The 21179-nt window shown below is 35.8% G+C and overlaps 2 protein-coding genes and 1 pseudogene across 7 annotated transcripts in view; 2 read left to right on the forward strand and 1 right to left on the reverse strand.

The window, feature by feature from the left end:
* LOC125775450 (uncharacterized) overlaps window positions 1-21179 on the reverse strand; it is a 409238-nt gene that overhangs the window by 355175 nt on the left and 32884 nt on the right. The gene's annotated exons all lie outside the window — the stretch shown is intronic.
* The window catches only part of LOC105226610 (uncharacterized), a 180483-nt gene that overhangs the window by 153720 nt on the left and 5584 nt on the right, over window positions 1-21179 (forward strand). For all 5 annotated transcript variants that reach the window (XM_049462433.1, XM_049462432.1, XM_049462431.1 and 2 more), the window contains 3 exons: window positions 10134-10238; window positions 18811-19009; window positions 19455-19633. In XM_049462433.1, the coding sequence (XP_049318390.1) occupies window positions 10134-10238; window positions 18811-19009; window positions 19455-19633 (483 nt within the window). The remainder of the gene's footprint in view (window positions 1-10133; window positions 10239-18810; window positions 19010-19454; window positions 19634-21179) is intronic.
* Window positions 2152-2343, forward strand: LOC125775935 (small nucleolar RNA U3; annotated as a pseudogene).

A 21179-nucleotide genomic window follows, 5' to 3' on the forward strand; every position in this document is an offset into this window, starting at 1 on the left:
CAAGATTTGAACGGCAATGATAAACTTTTTGGAGGTGCTGTCATATTGCTATCTGGTGATTTCCGACAGACGTTGCCGGTCATACCTCGCTCTACTTTCGCCGATGAGATTAACGCATGTTTAAAACAATCATTTTTATGGAGAAATGTTAAAACACTTCGATTGACTATAAACATGCGCGTACATTAACTAAATGATCCATTAGCACATATGTATATTTTCGGAACAATTGCTAGATATTGGGAACGGTACAATAGAACGGCAACCAAACACGCAATGCATTAAACTGCCAGACAATTTCTGCACTGTTGTTCACACAAAAATTGAAAGTATTTTCCGGATCTACAAAATAATTATTTATATCATAACTGGCTCAGTGGGCGGACTATTTTGGCAGCCAAAAATGTTGATGTTGACGAAGTTAACTTCCAGATACAACAGTTGTTGCCAGGCGATCTGATGTCTTTTAAATCAATCGATACTGTTGTTGATGAAAATGAAAGTGTAAATTTTCCAACTGAATTTTTAAACTCTCTAGATATACCCGGAATGCCACCACATATTCGTCGGTTGAAGATTGGTTCAATTATTATTCTTCTGCGTAATTTGAATCCACCTCGATTATGCAACGGTACACGTTTGGTCATCAAAAAGTTAACAGGGAATATTCTTGAAGCAACCATTTTGACTGGAAAGTTTAAAGGAGAAGTGGTCCTGTTGCCCCGTATTCCAATGATACCGTCAGAATCTACGATACCATTCAGAAGACTACAGTTTCCTATTCGTTTAGCTTTTGCCATGTCCATTAATAAGTCTCAAGGCCAAACAATGTCCATTTGTGGGTTAGATTTGGATAATCCATGTTTTTCCCATGGGCAATTATATGTTGCATGTTCACGTGTGGGAAAACTATCAAATCTATTTGTGTTAGCTCGAGACAGGTTAACCAAAAATATTGTGCACCGATTAGTGCTAAGGTTAATTAAAATGTTTATAATTCAAAAAAATAAATACTACTATTAAAAATTAAGAATTATCTATCCTAAGATTATAAAATTAAATGTTACATGTTATCAACTAACAATTTTGTAATTAACTTATTTGTTAAAAACTTGAATACAAAATCAAAAATGAACTATTTTATGAAAATTTGTGCTTATTATCAACTCTACGAAAATTTTCATCAATAATTTTAAAAATTTTGACCTCAAGTTCAAATCTCAATCCCGTGGATTTCTATACCAGATATATACTAAGGTTTCCGTCTTTATTCATAAATAATAATTTCACTGTAGTGAATAGTTTACTACAACACAGCAAATCTAAAAGTGAGGAAATGTTCATTCTGAGAATTCGAATGATTCAAACCGATTTATCGTTTAAGTTAAAAATTTTACAGTTTCATATGTACATACATAGGTATGTATATATGTGGCATGTTAGCGTGTTGGAGAGCCATCTTCTTTATTTGTTTACACGCTACACAACAAAACAAAGAACGAACTTCGCCAAAAAATAATTAAATTGATCAGAGACGTTATTCCCTGAATATATTAACATTCCGCATAAATAAATGGCCTTGAACGGAGTTCAAAAAGCGTTTTGACTATTTCAAATAAAAATTGGGCGGGGCGAAGTTCGCCGGGTCAGCTAGTCTTTTATATATTTAAAATGAGTTATTATAAAATAAGATCAAATTAACATTAAATAATTTGAAAAATAATAAATCAAAAATAAAAAAAGTTCTACATACATATTTCCATCCTATGGGATATCAAAGAAATCATTTTATAAATACATATATTTCTGTCTCTTCATATTCTCGGTTAGAATATGTGAGAGAATTGTAAAAAATGTTAAAATTGCGAGGCGAATTCCGGCATACAATGTTAACAAATGCGGTGAATTCCCTAATTTGAATCTATCAAATGTTCGAAGTCGAACCTGTACCTTCTCTATACTTTTAAGTTCTCTGGTCATTCATTTACTGGTACTTTCTTTGCAAATCGACCTGCGATGACGAGGTGACTATTCACATGTGTGCGCATATGTATGTTTGTATGCTTGTGCATTATTGACGTTAAACTTCTTTTTCTTTCGTTTGCCTTTCATTTCTGCGAATTCTCAACTATTTTGTGTAATTTTTTGTTGAAATACTCTGCGTTGGTCTTTGAAAAATTCATTTACAATTTTTGGAAATCGACCCGCGATGACGAGGTATATCGTTTTATCTGACAGCGTGAAGTTTAAGAAGTTCACTTCTAATTTTGTCTTGTGGCATATTAGAAATGATGTTTTTCGAAAATCGTTCGCTTACAACGGATAAAACGACTTCTGAGTGGTGATTTTAATGAATAAATTCCAAGGTTTTACACAAAACTAATGCAGTCAATAAGTACAGTACGGTTAATGTATGCTTGCGCATTATTTTTCTTTTCTTTGTCTTTCTGCAAATTCTTTATATGACTTTTGGTTGAAATACTCTGCGTTGGCCGTTGAAAAGTTAAGACTATACTTCTCAGGATCATTCATTCCTTTCGTTTCTTCAAAAAAATTAATGACCTTTAGAAATATGCATATTTGCATTACTTCGTTGTCATTTCCGTATTCGTAGCAAAAGAATAGCAGCTTCGCCTACAAACATGCGTAAATATGTATGTATGTATACGTATGATCGTTAATACATATCGACGCAGATTTTTACGAGAAGCACCAGAAAGTTGTGCAATTTATGATTTTTAGCTTTTGCCATCGTCGCGAAAAGACGACTTGTTGGCAAAGGCATGCTCGGGGAGATGTTATGGCCTCTGTTTTTATGAATGAAGCGAGATCGCTTGTGGAATTTGCGCCTGCGTTCATGAATGAAATCGTTTTTGTTGTAAAATTTACTACACTTGTTCTTCGCCAATTTGGCTGCCATATTGACTTGTGAGGATCAATTTTTTGTTGGTGACATATTCATATGTGTACGCATATGTATGCTTGTGCATTATTTGTTTGGCAATGTATGCAAATATATGTACATATAAGTATATATGAATGTATGAACATGCAAGTCAATGCGCACACATGTAATAAGTATATTGATAAGTGATGAAAATATGATTTCAATTTCTGAACGAGCACATGCGTATACATACACTCATATGAGCATGTGCAGATACACAATATAGGATAGAAGATGTATGTATGCCTTTTAACATCGTATACTATACAAATAAATATTTTTCTTACTAAAAGAAATCATATTTATCACAGCAATATACATAATATACATATACATAATATTCCTGTGATAAATTTAATTTCTATTAGTAAGGAAAATATTTATTTGTGTAGTATACGATGTTAAAAGCAAAAAATTAAAAATTTATTCTGTCGAGATTCGAACCTGTGTTAGCATCTTGACTTTCCAAGCGCTTACCACCAACACCACCATCGACGCTTAGGTTGCACTGACTTAAGTATGGTTTCTTTAAGTTCGGGAGACAAGCTTAGGGACCTAATTCTTCCTTTAGTTTATATTATTAAGTCCGGGAACTATTTAATCAAGATTAAGGTGAATATATTTTTTAATAATTTTTCGAATATGAGCGTTATATCTAATATCTTTTGTCAGTTTCTTGTTATAAATGTTGGCATGTTATCTCTGTTACACAAAAAAAAAGATTAATTCATATAGGCTGTTCACGATAAGGTGGTTATCGGGTTATGTGGTTATGTGATTAAGTAAACAACAACAAAATGCGTTATGACAAAATAACCAAAGTTGACCAACCTAGGCCCTTGTTTACAGATTATGTGGTTGTTTGCTTATTTCCAGTGTTAGAAAGTCGTTGGAATTTTACTAAATGGCAGCACAAAAAATAAATAAAACAAAGCGAATGACATTTCCATTTAGATTTTCTTATTGGAAAATCTGCTATTAACAGCTGTTTTTTGTTTACAATCAGCAAATTATGCAAGATGTCTGCAAATTTTATACAAAGCATTTTTTGAACCCTTAAAATTCGGATTATTTAATAAGCACATACCTTCAATAAAGTCCATTTCCTGAATAGCAGAACTTATTTTAAATTCGATTATTCTGTTTTTTAAACTTTGTTTAGGCATTTTATAAGTTGGAATTTCATTGAACTAAAATTGTAAACAATGAACAGCTGTTTGTGTAAAAATAAGCAAATAACCATACAACATAGGGTGCTCACGGAGCATAGAGGTTATTTTTAATCTAATAATCACATAATCTGATAACCACCTTACCGTGAACAGCCTAATAGTAAATAATTAAATGGCAACTCACCTCTTTTATTCTGTCATTAATGTACATACTACATATGTGCTGCACGATGGTGTGAGCGTTATGACATCTACAAAAAGAAAATTCCTCTAAAATTGTGATGGAACATGACTCGTACTAAAAGGAATAAAATCGCTTGAAAAATTAAATAATTTTCAGGTAAAGGTTCAGGAGAGCGGCTTTTCCGAAAACGTGGACCAATTTTCACGGGAAAGGTCTTAAAATTCGTGTTTTTAATTCCAATTTACGAATATATATGGCGCTTTATCTATTTTTCTGTTTTTTTTGCAATAAAAACAATAAAAAATATTTCGATTTTGCACAATATTCACGCTATAAATGGCATCACTGTTCGAAATTCAATTGAGAACTTGTGATACAAACAGTGATCGGGTTCGAAATATCGATACTCTCGATATTCGAGACTAAACAAGAATTGATAAAAATGAGAGATATATAATAGAAAAATATTATTAATTGGAAAAATAAAAATAAATTAAAATATCGATATTCTCAATATTCGAGTTTGAAAGAAAATTGGTAAAAATGAGAAATGCACAATAGAAAAATAATAATAATTGGGAAAATATAAATAAATCAAAATATCGATATTCTCAATATACGAGGCGCTTGAAAAATAATATCCTTGGTCGGTCCAAAACCCCGGTGTTCAAAATTCTTCTGTGTCCAAATTCTTCTTCTTTCTGCAATAATAATGAATTATAAATTTTCCTATTACGTATTTCTCATTTTTACCAATTCTCGATCAGCCTCGAATATTGAGAGTATCAGTAATTCAAAAAGGATCATGAATCAATAGTGGCCATTCGAATTAACAACAGCTGTGCCATAATTTCAAACATACCTTGCCATTTTCGTTGAAGTGAAGTGATTGTAAAGTTTTTCATATTTTTATAAAAATAACAAAAAAACCAATTTCTCTTATTGATTAAGTAAACAATATCAATAATTACGTGTATATAACTTATAGAAAGTATAATTTTAACATATAAAGACGTGTAAAGCGCAAAAGTGAATTTATCATTTCGGGAAATACGAGGTTTTTTTGATAAAAACAAAGAAAATATTGATTTTAAAGGCACGCGCCTAACATATTCGTAAAGTAGAACGAAAAACGAGTATTTTAAGACCTTTCCCGTGGAAATTGGTGCACGTTTTCAGAAAAGTCGCTCTCCTGAACCTCTACCAATTTTCAAACCGTGTTAAATCAAAACCGAATAAAAACAGATTGTAATCATCGAAATATCGGTTGGTTAATTTGTTATTATGGCTTTCACGATGGGCAATGCTCAATAGTGAATAAGGAACTTATTCTTGGCGCAGAAATTAACTCTGACGTAGTCACTCTGTCCATGAAAATGGTGTAATTTGCTACAATTGTTCCTTAAGACTTTTTAGCCTCCTGAGAGTGTAGGCAGATTTGGTAAGTAGCTAAACTCATAGAATATCCGTTATCGAAAATTATTGAAGTAGTATATTTTAATTCCCAATCAGTCAATAATTGAGACTTTAGAATTTGGCATTAAATTTAAATCGTTAAATATAGTACAGAAAGCTCGAATGTGGATTTTATATACTTGTAGTTTAAATGGACAATAGTGGATCCACTTTACTTATGGATAAAATATAATTTATTCGTAACTATTTGTCTAATTTTATGCGGAAAATTTGGAGCTACAATTTTCGATATATTTTAATGAAATTAAGCGTATAAATGGTTTAGACCTCCCTCCAACCATCATATAACTAATATAATTATTTGTTATGTTGGTTGACTTCATATCATAACAAAACTTAGTGGACTATTCCGTTTGACATGGTATAGTTTGGTAACAAAAAATAATGATTGATGCTCAATAAATATATGCATTTAATTTAAAACATCTCGTTCCGTCTGACCGGGTATGCGGAAAAACTAATGAGGTTGATATTCTTCTTCATTACTGGCGTAGACAGCGCTAACGCGTTTATTGCTGAGTTAACAACAGCACGCCAATCGTTTCTTCTTTTTGCAATGTATCGCTAATTAGAGATTCTGAGCAAAGCCAGGTTTTTCTCTACCTGGTCTTTCCAAAGGAGTGAGGTCTTTCTCTGTTTCCCCCGGCGGGTATTGTATCGATTACTTTCAGAGCTGGAGTGTTTTCTTTCGCTAAACTGCTTATGTCAATGTCATCGTATGCCTCAAACGTTCATCGTTTCATGGAATGCGGTATTCGCTATGGCCAACACGAAAATGACCATAAATCTTCTCTCGAAAACTCGTAATGTAGTCATCGTCCATGCCTCTGCACCATATAGCAGGACGGGAATAATGAGTAACTTATAGAGTTTGGTTTCTGTTCGTCGAGAGAGGAGTTTACTTCACAATTGCCTACTCAGTCCAATGTAGCCCCTGTTGGCAAGAGTTATTCTGCGTTGAATTTGGAGGAATGACGGAATTATCCACAACTTTGAAGTTATCACTGTCATTAGTGCGACGACTGTTTGTTTGATGATAGGAGATATTTCAAATGCATTTATCTTCCCTCTTCAACTTTCGGTATCTATCCCATCCCGCACGGGTTTGTGGTCGATTGCAACGTTGCCAGGTATGCAGTCTGTTTTCACTTCACTGTGACACGGTGCTCCCCAACGCACCAAGAGTTTCGTTTGCAGCTGTACGTGAGAAGCTTGAAATGCCGTCCCACAGTTCCCTTATACCATCTTCATGACGTTGAACCTTCCTTGTGTTTGTTGACGAGTGGTTTTTGCTGCAACAAAACAGTGGTCCAAGTCGATGTTAGGACCTGGGAGCGTACGCACATCTAAAAATAGAAGGCATCTTTGGCCTCATCGTCCTTCTAGACATTCATCCACCGGGGTGAATGACAGTACTCGGCGACGGAGTCTCTCTCCCACCACGAATCCCAACCGAACTTGCGCTCCTTAAATGCCACAAGGCCCTACTCAGGTCAGTCAGTCCTCGTTCCGTCCATCGCATTTCTTGGACGGTGGTGATGTCAGCCTTTATTTTCACGAGAACATCAACCAGCTGGGCAGCGTACCTTCCCAATTTAGGGACCGGAAATTCCAGGTGCATACCATCAAATCGTAATCCTTTTTTTCGTTTTTCATAGTTGTCATCAAAAGAGCGGTCTCTCATCCGGGGCAGTTGGTATCTTTTCATTAGTGTTTTTTTTACGTGCCGGGTCCCAAACCCAGCGCGCAACCCTGTGGAGGGGATGTTTCGCCTTCTCACTTTAAAGCGCAACAACAGGCGGCCTGTCATCGCCGCTGGGTGAAACATAATCGAGTAAGTTGTAATTTTTTATTTTTAATGACTGTAAATAAGAAGTCTTTAGACATCATTTGTAAATGTCTGTTGCTAATGTTATGATTCTTTATTGCCCGTACTACCATAGGAAAAAATAAATTTGATGTTCTGGGTATTCCTCCTATAAAATAGAACGATTAGCACAATAATATTATATATGTATGTTGTCTACAGAAGAGAAATATTAGGTTGTCAAAAAAGTCTTGCGGTATTTTCGCTAGTTGACGCTGAAAGCGCGTAGTTCTAGTTTTATTCGTCGCATCGGGTCATGCTATACCTTTTTGGAAAGCTCATTTCACGCGCTAACACGTGTTTGAGCGATTGTCTCACTTTCGTGAACTTCTACACATCCATCCACGCTTGCATATACTGTTTTATTATTTTATTGCTTTTTTACCATGTAACAAAGATATTTGGAAACATGAGAGTGTAATACATTTTTATTAACCGTATCAACAACCTTTGCACATTTTTATGAAATCAGTAAGATAATATTAAATTATACACCTTCTATAAATCTATATACTTATAAATATTTTTCCTATTTAAATTTAAATTTATAAATAATGCAACATATTTCGCATGCTTAGTAGAAGAAATTTATGAAGTTTGTATATATTTATATGACGATATTTAATGTGCCAAAGTTTGATTTTTATAATTTTGTTAATTTTAAGTATTGTCATGCATATTATTAATATCGTATTGAAAATTACATACGTGCTTACAAATCGTCATTTGAAATGCAAAATAAGATAACATTCCGTTTCACAAGTTTACAGGGGACAAGAAAAATAAAATGTTCCTTTTTTAATTACATTTGGCTGGGAGTTAAAACAGTATCGCCCGATTTTGGGATTAAAATGTTTATGTGCAGATAGAGGAGGCTCTACAGATTAAAATATATATATATATGTACATACTTATTATTACCGTCAATACAACGCAAACTTTCAGAATTTCTTTTCTATAGATAAATCCTGGTGTTAGATCGACCAGGGTTATGTTATTGTATAAACAAAAATGATTGAACAAAATTGAAATATTGAATTAAAATTAAATAAATGGGTGAAGAGTCAGTGGATATAAAAATTAAAAATATAAGTATAAAATTGATTACAAATTGGAGAAATTCACACTTTAAATAGAACTATAATGGAAATACGATATCTCAAAAACGAAATCGGGGGATGCTATTCTGAAATTAACCATTAAACTTTATTCTGTGTCTTGTGTTATTTCTGAAACAAAATATTGTTTATATCATCAACATTAATGTGTCAGAATGGAAAAATTTGTATGAAACAAGTAAGGAAAGATTGAATTCGAGTGGCGCACAGTGCACACCCTCGCGCAATTTAAATGGAAGAATGAACGAGAGGTATGCTGCAACGTATGTATAACTAAAATATTCTTGTTTAACCTTATTCAACGCGATATGACATGATGTTTAAGAAAACATTTCCACTTAATTTTATTAAAATACCGAACATATTAATGTTGACAGGGCTTATATTCAATTCGAAAATATCGTCGCTGGAGTATGCTCTGAGGTGATTGCCTTTACTTTGGGCATTAAACTAACATACATACATATATTTGAGAACATCTTCCCAACCAAAATTTACCGACTAGAGTCCACTACAAACAAATATTTTTTGTAATACATGGAACATTAGTATCCATGGTCATACATTCGCCTAATTTAAAGTTTTGTATTTACATATGTATGTACATAGTATGTGGAACATGTGAATCGTAATTAAATTCGAAATTTTTGATGATACTACGTTGTTTTGCATTTCAGATGACGAAATATTACAAATTTTATTTAAATTTTTAAGATACATACGAGCAGACTGCTGATTTTTTTCACTCGTAGCGAGTGAGTTTTCTTTATCCAACTAGGAATAGTTTTTCTTCTCAAACATGTAACTTCACCGTGTTTAAGTAATGGAAGAAGAAATACATGTTTGAATGTAATGTTTGCATTTAAAGTCGACTCGATTTCTTAAGGTTGCCTTTTACATTTGAAATATTTTCTGAAACCGCAAACAAATTCAGCTTTAATTTTTTAATGTGTTTTATTTTTTCTTTTTTTAAATCAAAAATATTACAATGTATAAGGATGCGAAATAAGTGTAAACTTAACCATAACTTTATATAAACTGGTATCCAATACAAAACACAAACGAATTGACATGTATATACTTGTACATATGTATGTAAAATATTAAGTTTTACATGAAGAAAATGACGCATATGTCATAGCCTAAGATATTATTTTAATTGTGTATAATTGTGTTTGTTTTATTATTCACTTTGTAAATAAAAATAAACATGCGTTCATTTCCATTTGATCATGTAATTATGTGCTTATATTTATGCATTCATATAAACATTTACATACATACTATTGCATGATTAATTGTACTTTAACAGAATTATCTATAACATTTGCATTTTATTACTGTTTTTTTTTGATTGGTTGCATATCAGTGTACACGAGGCCGCGCTGCATGGCTGGAAAGAGGGCGACGTTGCAGCGTTCAAGAAGCGCAACAACAGGCGGCCTGTCATCGCCGCTGGGTGAAACGTAATCGAGTAAGTTGTAATTTTTTACTTTTAATGACTGTAAATAAGAAGTCTTTAGACATCATTTGTAAATGTCTGTTGCTAATGTTATGATTCTTTACTACCTCTTGATGTTATGATTCTTTACTACCATAGGAAAAAATAAATTTGATGTTCTGGGTATTCCTTCTATAAAATAGAACGATTAGCACAATAATATTATATATGTATGTTGTCTACAGAAGAGAAATATTAGGTTGTCAAAAAAGTCTTGCGGTATTTTCGCTAGTTGACGCTAAAAGCGCGTAGTTCTAGTTTTATTCGTCGCATCGGGTCATGCTATACCTTTTTCGAAAGCTCATTTCACGCGCTAATACGTGTTTGAGCGATTGTCGTTTTTTTAAGTTGTTCGTGAGTTATAGCGTCGCAAACATGGAGCAAAATAAAGAGAAAATATGGCATATTTTACAGTACTACTACGATAAAGGCAAAAATGCATCTCAAGCCACCAATAAAATTTGTGCAGTTTATGGACCCGATACAGTTTCCATTTCCACCACACAACGATGGTTTCAACGTTTTCGTTCTGGTGTAGAGGTGGTCGAAGATGCGCCACGCTCCGGAAGGCCTGTCGTCGAAAATTGCGATAAAATCATTGAATTGGTCGAAAGAGACCGGCATAGTAGCAGCCGTAGCATCGGTCAAGAGCTGGGCATGAGTCATCAAAAATTCATTTCAATTTCAATAAAAAAAAAATCAATAAAAATACCGCAAGACTTTTTTGACAACCCATTCTTAAGGAGTTACATGAGTTTGAGGGCCTGAAAAAAAACAGATTTATGTATTTTCTATTTAATTCTTTAACATTTCTGGAATATTATTCTGAATTTCGAGTAAAATTTTAGAGATACAGACATGAAAAGTTGCTTGCTCGACATCAGCTACATATACAGCCACTTGCAACTTTAAACGTCCTTTTCTCGAAACTGTCTTTTTAAAGTCGGTTGTCAAGATTTTTTGCTAATTTCTCAACCGATCTCATAGAATTTTAAAAATGATTTTGTTCAATTATAACTACATATTTATAAAAGAGTACGTTTAGAAATTGTCGCCAAAATTTACTATCAGCAAGAAAAAAACACGGAAGCCTTGGAGTGATATACGACTTTCGTATAATGGACAAACTTTCTTAAAAGTTATATGTGTGGTCTAGCACAGAACATGACTATAATTGGTCTAGACCTTGGTCCAAATTTTATATTTTTAATATAATCAACTCCAGTTTTGTATTGTATGTACAACTTAATACGTCTGGCATTTATTGAGTTAACGCACCATTAGTAGCACTTTACCCATATGCACACTGTCGAAGAATGTGCCAAAAAAGTTTGTCCTGGGCAAATGTGGTTGATATAGCATCAATGGTATACTATCTATACAATTAGCTATTTGGGGCACTCCACGGATGCCACCCATTCTGGCGTCTATGTTGAAACTCTACATTGAGTTCGATCATTATCTTATTAAAAAAAAGTCCCAATATTATGGCATCATAGATTCTTTTTTGTTCTGCCATCTGTGTTCGCCGCAATATCAACATCATAACATATCATCATATATACTAATGCTCTATAAGAAGTGTTACAGTGATCGGATTTAGTTCAAATATGCGCCGTTTCGTTCAATAATCTGTTTCCATCTAGATGGCAGTTTCATAATACCCCTCCTTATTTGCGAAGAATTGAGACAGCCACTTTTCACAAGCCTCTTTTGAGTTCAACTTTACACAACAAGGGCGTTCGCCATGGACAGGAACAGGTGGTAATCAATCACTTGGCGCTATGTCCGGGATATATGGTGGATGCGATAAAACCTCCCATCCGAGTTCCCATAGGTTCTGACGAGTCATCAACGAAGGGCCAATTCTGGAAGTTTCTGGTCGATCGCCTACTTCAAGCGGGCCAGTTGTTCGCAGCAGATGGTAGAATTAAGGGTCTGGCCATATGGGAGCAGCTCTATATCCACCAAACACACAGCAAAACCTTCCTGGCCGTCAATCCCGGCTTGCCGACTGTTTGAGACGATTAACCACCCTTCGACAACGACCGTTTTCGCTCGATATTGTCGTATGTGATCCATTTTTCGTCGCCAGTCACCATCCGCTTCAACAATGAGTCGAATTCCGTTTCAGCAGCATATCGCAGGCATTGATTCGGTCCAGAAGGTCAAATCATGCGGCACCCAAACATTTACTTTTTTTGTGTATCCAGCCTTTTACAGATGGTTTAATATGGTTCGGTGACTAACTCCCATCTTCTGGGCGATGTCACGCGACACCACATGCCGATCTAACTCGATGTCTTCCATGACTTGGTCGGTATTCGTCGTCACAGGTCTTCCGCCGGCTGGCTTATCCATGGTGTCCTTTTCACCCGCTCTGAATCGTTGAAACCATTCTTCCGCAGTTCAAAGTGTTAGAGTACCATTCCCCCAAAACACCATTAATCTCACGGAAAGTTCCTCTAGCGGATTTGCGCGAATTTCGACGTTAGTGAACTCCATGTTTACACGTCTATAACTGTTGCACGTAATATCCAAACTATTCATGCATAGCGTCGTTTTGTAGGTTATGTCAAGATCTTTCAAAGATGTATAGTATTGCCAAATACGAGCTCGGTAGCGCTTTATACATAGTCGCGAAATTCAAAAGACAAAAAGGCGGAAAGGAGGTATCTTCTTCTTTACTGGCGTAGACACCGCTTACGCGATTATAACCGAGTCAACAACAGCGCGCCAGTCGTTTCTTCTCTTCGCTACGTGGCGCCAATTGGATATTTCAAGCGAGGCCAGGTCCTTCTCCACTTGGTCCTTCCACCGGAGTGGAGGTCTTCCTCTTCCTCTGCTTCCCGCGGCGGGTACTGCGTCGAATACTCTCAGAGCTGGAGTGTTTTCATCCATCCGTACAACATGGCCTGGCCAGCGTAGCCGCTGTCTTTTAATTCGCTGAACTATGTCAATGTCGTCGTATACCTCGTACAGCTCACCGTTCCATCGAATGCAATATTCGCCGTGACCAACGCGCAAAGGACCATATATCTTTTGCAGAACTTTTCTCTCGAAAATTCGCAACATCGACTCATCAGATGTTGTCATCGTCCAAGCCTCTGCACCATATAGCAGGACGGGTAGTGACTTATAGAGTTTGGTTTTTGTTTGTCGAGAGAGGACTTTGCTTATCAATTGCCTACTCAGTCCGAAGTAGCACCTGTTGGCAAAAGTTATCCTGCGTTAGATTTCCAAGCTGACTTTGTTGGTGGTGTTAATACTGGTTCCTAAATAGACGAAATTATCTATACTTCACAGTTATGACTGTCAACAGTGACGTGAGAGCCAAGTCGCGAGTGCGACGACTGTTTGTTTGATGACAGGAGATATTTCGTCTTGCCCTCATTCATTGCCAGACCCATTTGCGTTGCTTCCTTGTTCAGTCTGGAGAAAGCAGAACTAACGGCGCGGGTGTTGAGGCCGGTGAAATCAATATCATCGGCATACGATTAAGCTCGATTAAGTTCTGCACCTCGAATAATTTTCTCCAGCAGCAGATTGAAGAAGTCGCACGATAGGGAGTCGCCTTGTCTGAAACCTCGTTTGGTATCGAACGGCTCAGAGAGGTCCTTCCCGATCCTGACGGAGCTTTTGGTATTGCTCAACATCAATTTACACAGCCGTATTAGTTTTGCGATGATACCAAATTCAGACATCGCGGTATAAAGGCAGCTCCTTTTCGTGCTGTCGAAAGTAGCTTTGAAATCGAGGAATATGAGGTGTGTGTCGATTCTCCTTTCACGGGTCTTTTCCAAGATTTGGCATATGGTGAATATCTGGTCGGTTGTTGATTTTCCAGGTCTAAAGCCACACTGATAAGGTCCAATCAGTTTGTTGACGGTGGGGCTTAATCTTTCACACAATACGCTCTATAGAAGCTTGTACGCGATGTTGAGGAGGCTTATCCCACGGTATTTGGCGCAGATTATGGGGTCTCCTTTTTTATGCTTTCGTCCGACCATATTTTTCAGAGAAGCTGATACATGCTCCTTATCAATTCTTCGCCGCCGTGTTTGAATAGCTCGGCCGGCAATCCATCGGCCCCCGCCGCTTTGTTGTTCTTCAGGCGGGTAATTGCTATTCGAACTTTGATTCACTTGGGAGTGGCCAGAAACGATTCTTTTACATATGACTCAGCAGCTCGCGACTTCCGGTCTTTGATCAAGTATCCTCTGGGTAGCCTAAGAACATCCGTTCGAAGGCGAGCTATAGTGAGAAGGCGAAACATCCCCTACATAGGGTTGTACGCTGGGTTTGAGACCCCCCACGTAAATAACACCCCTAATGAAAAACCACCAACAGCCTCGGATGAGAGACCCCCCTTTTGATGACGACCATGGAAGGGAGATGTTTGACAACATAATATTTCATAAATTTATAGCTACCTCAGACAATTTTTAAACGTGATAAGTTTTACTTTCGATTTATATACTGCAAAGTGAAAAATAACATGATTGTAGCTGGATTCTCATTTGCAAACTGTAATACAAGAACGTCAGAATAATGTAATGTATTTATTTTCATAATTTCGCCCAAAGGTTGGCGGCCACGCTCCTTCTGTATCAAATAAGATACAAAGTTTAATGTTTTCCACATATTTTGGAATTTGTTAGCTTTCGCATATCAAAAATATGTAAATTACGAGTTCGTAGATGAGCGTAATCGGACCACTGCCATCCCATAAAACATCATTACCCGGAAACCTATAAAGTGCCATAACAAAGCACTAAATTAAGATATAAAACTCTAATTTAGCACGTGCGATTGCAGTAGCAAGGGCACCCGTGGGCAGAGAATTTTGAAAAAGTGAGCGTGGCCCCGCCCTCTAAAAAGTGTAATGCACATATCTCTTAAGCCACTTAAGCGATAACAACCAAATTTGCCTAGCGCAAAACATTATAAGAGCCCATTTAACAGTAATATTAAAAGCTCCTAAAACCGCGATATATCATCAACTCAATACGCCAAAGACATTAATCCGAAATGGTATGACAGCAGTCTCTTGATTCGCTAAACTAAGTAGATGTCTTCGCATATCTTGTACATCGTACCATCGACTCGACGTTGCCAATGCGCAAAGAACCATAAATCTTCCTCGAAACCTTTCTCTCGAACACTTCTAAGGCTGACGGATCAGATTCTGTCATTGTCCATGCCTCCGCACCATATTCGTTCGTCGAGAAAGGACTTTACTTTTCCATTGCCTACTTAGTCCAAAGTAGCACCTTGCCAAGAGTGGCTTTTAAATCGACAAAGAAGTGGCGTGTATCGACCAAAATTTTGCGTGTGGTGAAAATCTCGCCGATTGTAAATTTTCGAGGTCTAAAGCCACACCGATAAGGTCCAATCAGTTTGTTGACGGTGAACTTCAGTCTTTCAAACACTATGCAATAAGACCTTATATGCGATCTTGTATCGACCTTATATGCGATCTTGTAAACGGGACTTTTTGAATCTGGCGCCCTCTAGTGACGCCATCTCTATGTCGACTAGTGCGTTAGAATCTGCTATTTCTTTCGATTATCCAGTGAGAATTTCATGACATTTCATACACTGGAATTGAAATTATTGCATTTTAAGTGTCAACATTAAATTCTGTTTTAAAAGAGGTAAAACTTTTACCGAAACGTTTCAATTGATGAAACAAGTTTGTGGCGATGATTGCATATCCCGTAGCAGAGTGCACTAGTGGTTTCAACGTTTTCAAAGTGGTCTTGAGGACATAAATGTCGATCAGCCATCTTCTCAAGCTCTTCATACCTTTCTTTTTTGATACGTAAATAACATCAAAAGACAAACGAAAAAAACTACACAACTAAATGAAATAAGTGTATCTATTGAAATTAATATACGCAGCAAATACGTGGAAAAAATAGAAAAATATAACGCCTCGCCCAAAAATTAAAAACATTTTGATACAGAATGAAATTGTAATAATACCACTAAAAATATCTGCAATAGGTGTGTCACTTACAGCATTTTCTTTTCTCACACAAATGTTGCATTTATACTGCTCTGTGTACGGGCTGCGTGTTTTTTTTCTCAAACTATTGCCTTCTAAGCAGGCAAAAGCGCAACATTTTCTACCCTCTCAAAACGTAAGAGTGACAGTTGCCCTATGAATTTTAATTTATGGTTTGTAAAAAGTTTAAAAGTATTTTTTTTTTGTAAATTACAGTTTAAAAAATGTATTTATTGTAAGTACAAATTATGAATAAAAGAATGCAACAGCTGATTTATAATAGGTGCCATTTTTTGTTCTTTTATAATTTAAGAAATTGAGCATTTTGCATCATTTGCCATACGAGGTGTGTTCAAAAAGTATCGCGAACATTTGCTGACAGTTTTCTTCGATTGCAGGGGCGTGGTGCATCATGAGTTCTTGCCACAGAGAAGAACGGTCAATAAGGAACATTACTTGCAAGTTATGCGCAATTTGCGAGAAGCAATCCGCCAGAAACGCCCGGATTTGTGGAAGAACAAAAATTGGCTTTTGCACCACGATAACGCCCCTGCTTACACATCGTTGCTTGTGCGCGACTTTTTGGCCAAAAACAACACACTAATGATGCCGAAGTCACCGTATTCCCCAGATCTGGCCCCCTGTGACTTTTTCTTGTTTCCTAAACTTAAGAGGCCCATAAAAGGACGACGTTGCGCTTCTCTTGACGAGATAAAGACGACATCAAAGGAGGAGCTGAAGAAGATAAAAAAAATGATTTTTTGAAGTGCTTCGAAGATTAGAAAAACCGTTGGCACAAGTGTATAATATCTCATGGGGATTACTTTGAAGGGGACAAAATAGATATTCATGAATGAATAAATAATTTTTGAAAAACACGCGATACTTTTTGAACACACCTCGTATAATAAGGCAACATTTTTGTCGATAAAAGAAAACGCTATTATTTTAAGGCGATTCGTACTTTATTTCACTTCAGTAGTGTGTCGTCGTTCGCTAAAATAATTATAAGCCTTCTAGGTGTATGTACCATTCTGCCAGCGATTCAAAAGAAAACGAGCCAACGCAAAGGGGTAAGCCAGAGGTAAACTGGCGCAGACAAATAGCGAGACATACGACATGGCTGCATTTTAATGTACAATTAAAATTTATTAAATACATTAGGGGGGTTCTCTTGCTCTTGCAACATTGCAGATTGCAAAAATCCTATACCGATGTATACAAGGGCACGAGAGCACCCATTGCAGAATCTAGTGATATATGAACGGCTGATTCGGTCAAATTATTGTTAATGACTATTGTGCATTCTTAACAAAAAAAACTGTAACAAATCTTCTTAATTTAAACAGAAATTATAAAATCTATTTAAAACTTACCTTCTTAAACAATTTAACGTCAAAATATGTATTTAGGTAAAATGACAGCTAGCACAGGGTTGCAATTATTTTTTTACGTGTCATTGCACGAGAATAAACATGGGTTTTGGTCTGACATATTTTACAGCCATTGCAAATAATTTTCTGCGTGAGTTTGTTGTTGTGCCGGTGCCCCAAGAAGAAATATCTGCAATTCGTGCACTGTGCAAAGGTTTTGCAAGAGCAAGAGAATACCCCTATTGTTTTGAATATTAATGTGCATACATTTTTGAAGTTAAAATATTTTATAAAAATTGGGTTGTTGCGCGCTAACACATAACTTTATAAAACTAACATATTAAAAAATAAAAGTAATGATGATACCAATAATACGAACTGCCATCGTACCCCGCCTTGCGCGGTTTACGGTGGTAAGAGTAGCATTGAAGTAATTATAAACAGGGACCGTAACTCTTATGACTTTTATCGAAAAAATCAAAAAATAAGAGTTATTTTTGATTTTTATATATTTAGATCAAAAATAAAAATTATTTTTGATTTTTATATATTTAGATCAAAAATAAAAGTTATTTTTGATTTTTATTTTTTTAGATCAAAAATAAAAGTTATTTTTGATTTTTATTTTTTTAGATCAAAAAATAAGAATTATTTTTGATTTTTATATTTTTAAATCAATAATAAAAATCAATTCAAAATTTTTATTTATTTATTTTTTGCTGTTATTATAACCGTACACCTTAGTTTTACTTTAAAGCTTAACAGAAATTAAGAAACATATTATGCCACAAATTTTGAATTTATTTTTATTATTGATTTAAAAATATAAAAATCAAAAATAATTCTCATTTTTTGATCTAAAAAAATAAAAATCAAAAATAACTTTTATTTTTGATCTAAAAAAATAAAAATCAAAAATAACTTTTATTTTTGATCTAAAAAAATAGAAATCAAAAATAACTTTTATTTTTTATTTTTGATCTAAATATATAAAAATCTAAATTTAAAAATCATACAATATTTCGCATATAGTTCACCTAAAAATCATGATGGTGTAAACAAAACTTTTCTACGATGTTCCTTTACGTATGATTTTTTTTATTAAAAATTGTAAAATAACTCTTATTTCCGGTCCCTGATTATAAATAAATCTTTTTTACAGGTTCAGGATGCATCATTAGGCGGCTCTTCTGACGATGAAGATCTCTTGGGTGTATTACGAGGTCCTAGTACATTTGCCAATACGTTTCTTTATGTGGGTCTTGGGACAATAGCTTTGGGTTTGGTAATAGCATTTGTAGGTACAGGTGAAAAAGGATTTAAAACAGTAGAACTTAGACTCATTGGACCATCGTTAATTGGTAACTATACATTTATAAATGATAAATATATAGATATTTTGGATTTTTTGACAATAAATAAGCCATACAAAATACTTTAATGACATCGATCTTGAAACTGAAAGTATTTTTAATAAAATTAAACTCAAACCCAAATTAATGTATACCAAATAAAAGTTGAAATAGAACTGCTTACACTGTGATGAATTTGGCTTGTAAAGTTTGGCTCAAATGAACATGGCGCCCGTAATACTTCTTGACCTTTTGTTCAATTGCTCATAACCAATACTTTGTCAAAGTAATTTATTAAGTATAGTATTGCAATAAGGAAACAAAAAATATTATCGCTAAAATTGATAATTGTAGTGAAGAACAACTCACTATGAAGTTCAAAATTAAGAAAAACCTAATTTTTGCAATGTAGTGAATTTTCTAGTATGCTCAAAAGGAAATTAATATATTTCAGGACTAGGATTCGTTTGCTGTATGCTGCGAATACTATTTTGTATATGCCCTTCTCACTGCATTTCAACAAATAAAAAAACTTTTAAGAAAGATTGCAACAAAAATGATGCTGATTATACTACTTCACTACTCCGTGGAGAGGGCAAACGTGTTTCAATAGCGCGACGACCGACTTTACAGGTAAGTTAATTAAAGCAATATTTTAAAGATTACAATACCCATGTTTTGTCGGCGGTGGCGAGACTTTTATAAAGTGATCTCACTGACTTTTGCAAAAACACAGAAAACAACAATTCTACTACATTTAGGTCACCGCATATTTGCCACTTGTAAGCATTAAATTTTATTGAATTTAGAATATGTGAGACGCTTTTGGAGATTTCTTTCATATCAACAGCATACGCTAAAGGAAAAGAGAGCCTATTGTTTTCATTCCAAAGCGAAACCGCTTGGCGGCAGTCGGAGATTCCAAGCGTAGATTAAATGGCGTCCTCCTTTTCGTTGTTTTTAAGATAATAGGTGGCATCCGTTTTTTCTGCATTGTTCTGTTCTCCTTCTCATCATCATATCCATAATCTTCTCCCCAATTTTCTCATTGTGCTGAAGCTGGTAAGTCTTCGGCGTGAGAAACGGGTCCAGTTACTAAAGGAATCTCTGGATACTCCAAAACTATCATTTTTTTCCTTAAAAAACCAGACACTTTTGTCAGACAAAAGTAGCAGTCGTTGAAATGGTTAGTTGGTTCTCGCAAAATTATTGGAACCGCAAAAGGCATACATGGGATAGTTTTCCATGTAACCCGTATCTTAGATTTGCAGCACAAGTTTCACAGCACACGTAAAAAGCCCACTTCCCACTGTACGCGCAGTCATAACCTGCTAGAACAAGCTATAGTCTAGAAGTTCGATTTAATTGTGAAGTAGGATTTACAGGGAGGATGGAGTCATGTGTAGAAGTTCACGCAAGTGAGGAAAGTTCTCTGACTGCCATTCACTTGGGAGTGGCCAGAAACGATTCTTTTACATATGACTCAAGCAGCTCACGACTTCCGGTCTTTGACCAAGTATCCTCTGGGTAGCCTAAGAACATCCGTTTGAAGGCGAGCTAAAGTGAGAAGGCGAAACATCCCCTGCATAGGGTTGTGCGCTGGGTTTGGGACCCGCTACTTAAAAAAACACCCCCAATGAAAAACAACAAACAGTCTCGGATGAGAGACCCCACTTTTGATGACGACCATGGCAAACGAAAAAAGGACTATGATTTGAGGGCATGCACCTGGAATGTCCGGTCCCTTAATTGGGAAGGTGCCGCTGCCCAGCTGGTAGATGTCCTCGTAAAGATAAAGGCTGACATCACCGCCGTCCAAGAAATGCGATGGACGGGACAAGGACAGAAACGAATAGGTCCTTGTGACATTTACTACAGTAGCCATATAAAGGAGCGCAAGTTTGGTGTTGGATTCGTGGTGGGAGGGAGACTCCGTCGCCGAGTACTATCATTCACTCCGAAGAAAGAACGTCTAGCCACAATTCGCATCAAAGCGAGATTCTTCGACGGAAGAGAAGGGCGATGTGACCAAAGATGCTTTTTATGAGTGCTTGGAGCGCACTTATGAGAGATGTCCCCGCCACGATGTCAAAATCGTGCTTGGCGACTTCTACGCCAGGGTGGGCAAAGAAGGTATCTTTGGCACTGCGGTCGGTAAATTCAGCCTCCACGAGGAAAC

Source organism: Bactrocera dorsalis, chromosome 1 (genome assembly GCF_023373825.1).
Source record: "Bactrocera dorsalis isolate Fly_Bdor chromosome 1, ASM2337382v1, whole genome shotgun sequence".
Classification (NCBI taxonomy): domain Eukaryota; kingdom Metazoa; phylum Arthropoda; class Insecta; order Diptera; family Tephritidae; genus Bactrocera; species Bactrocera dorsalis.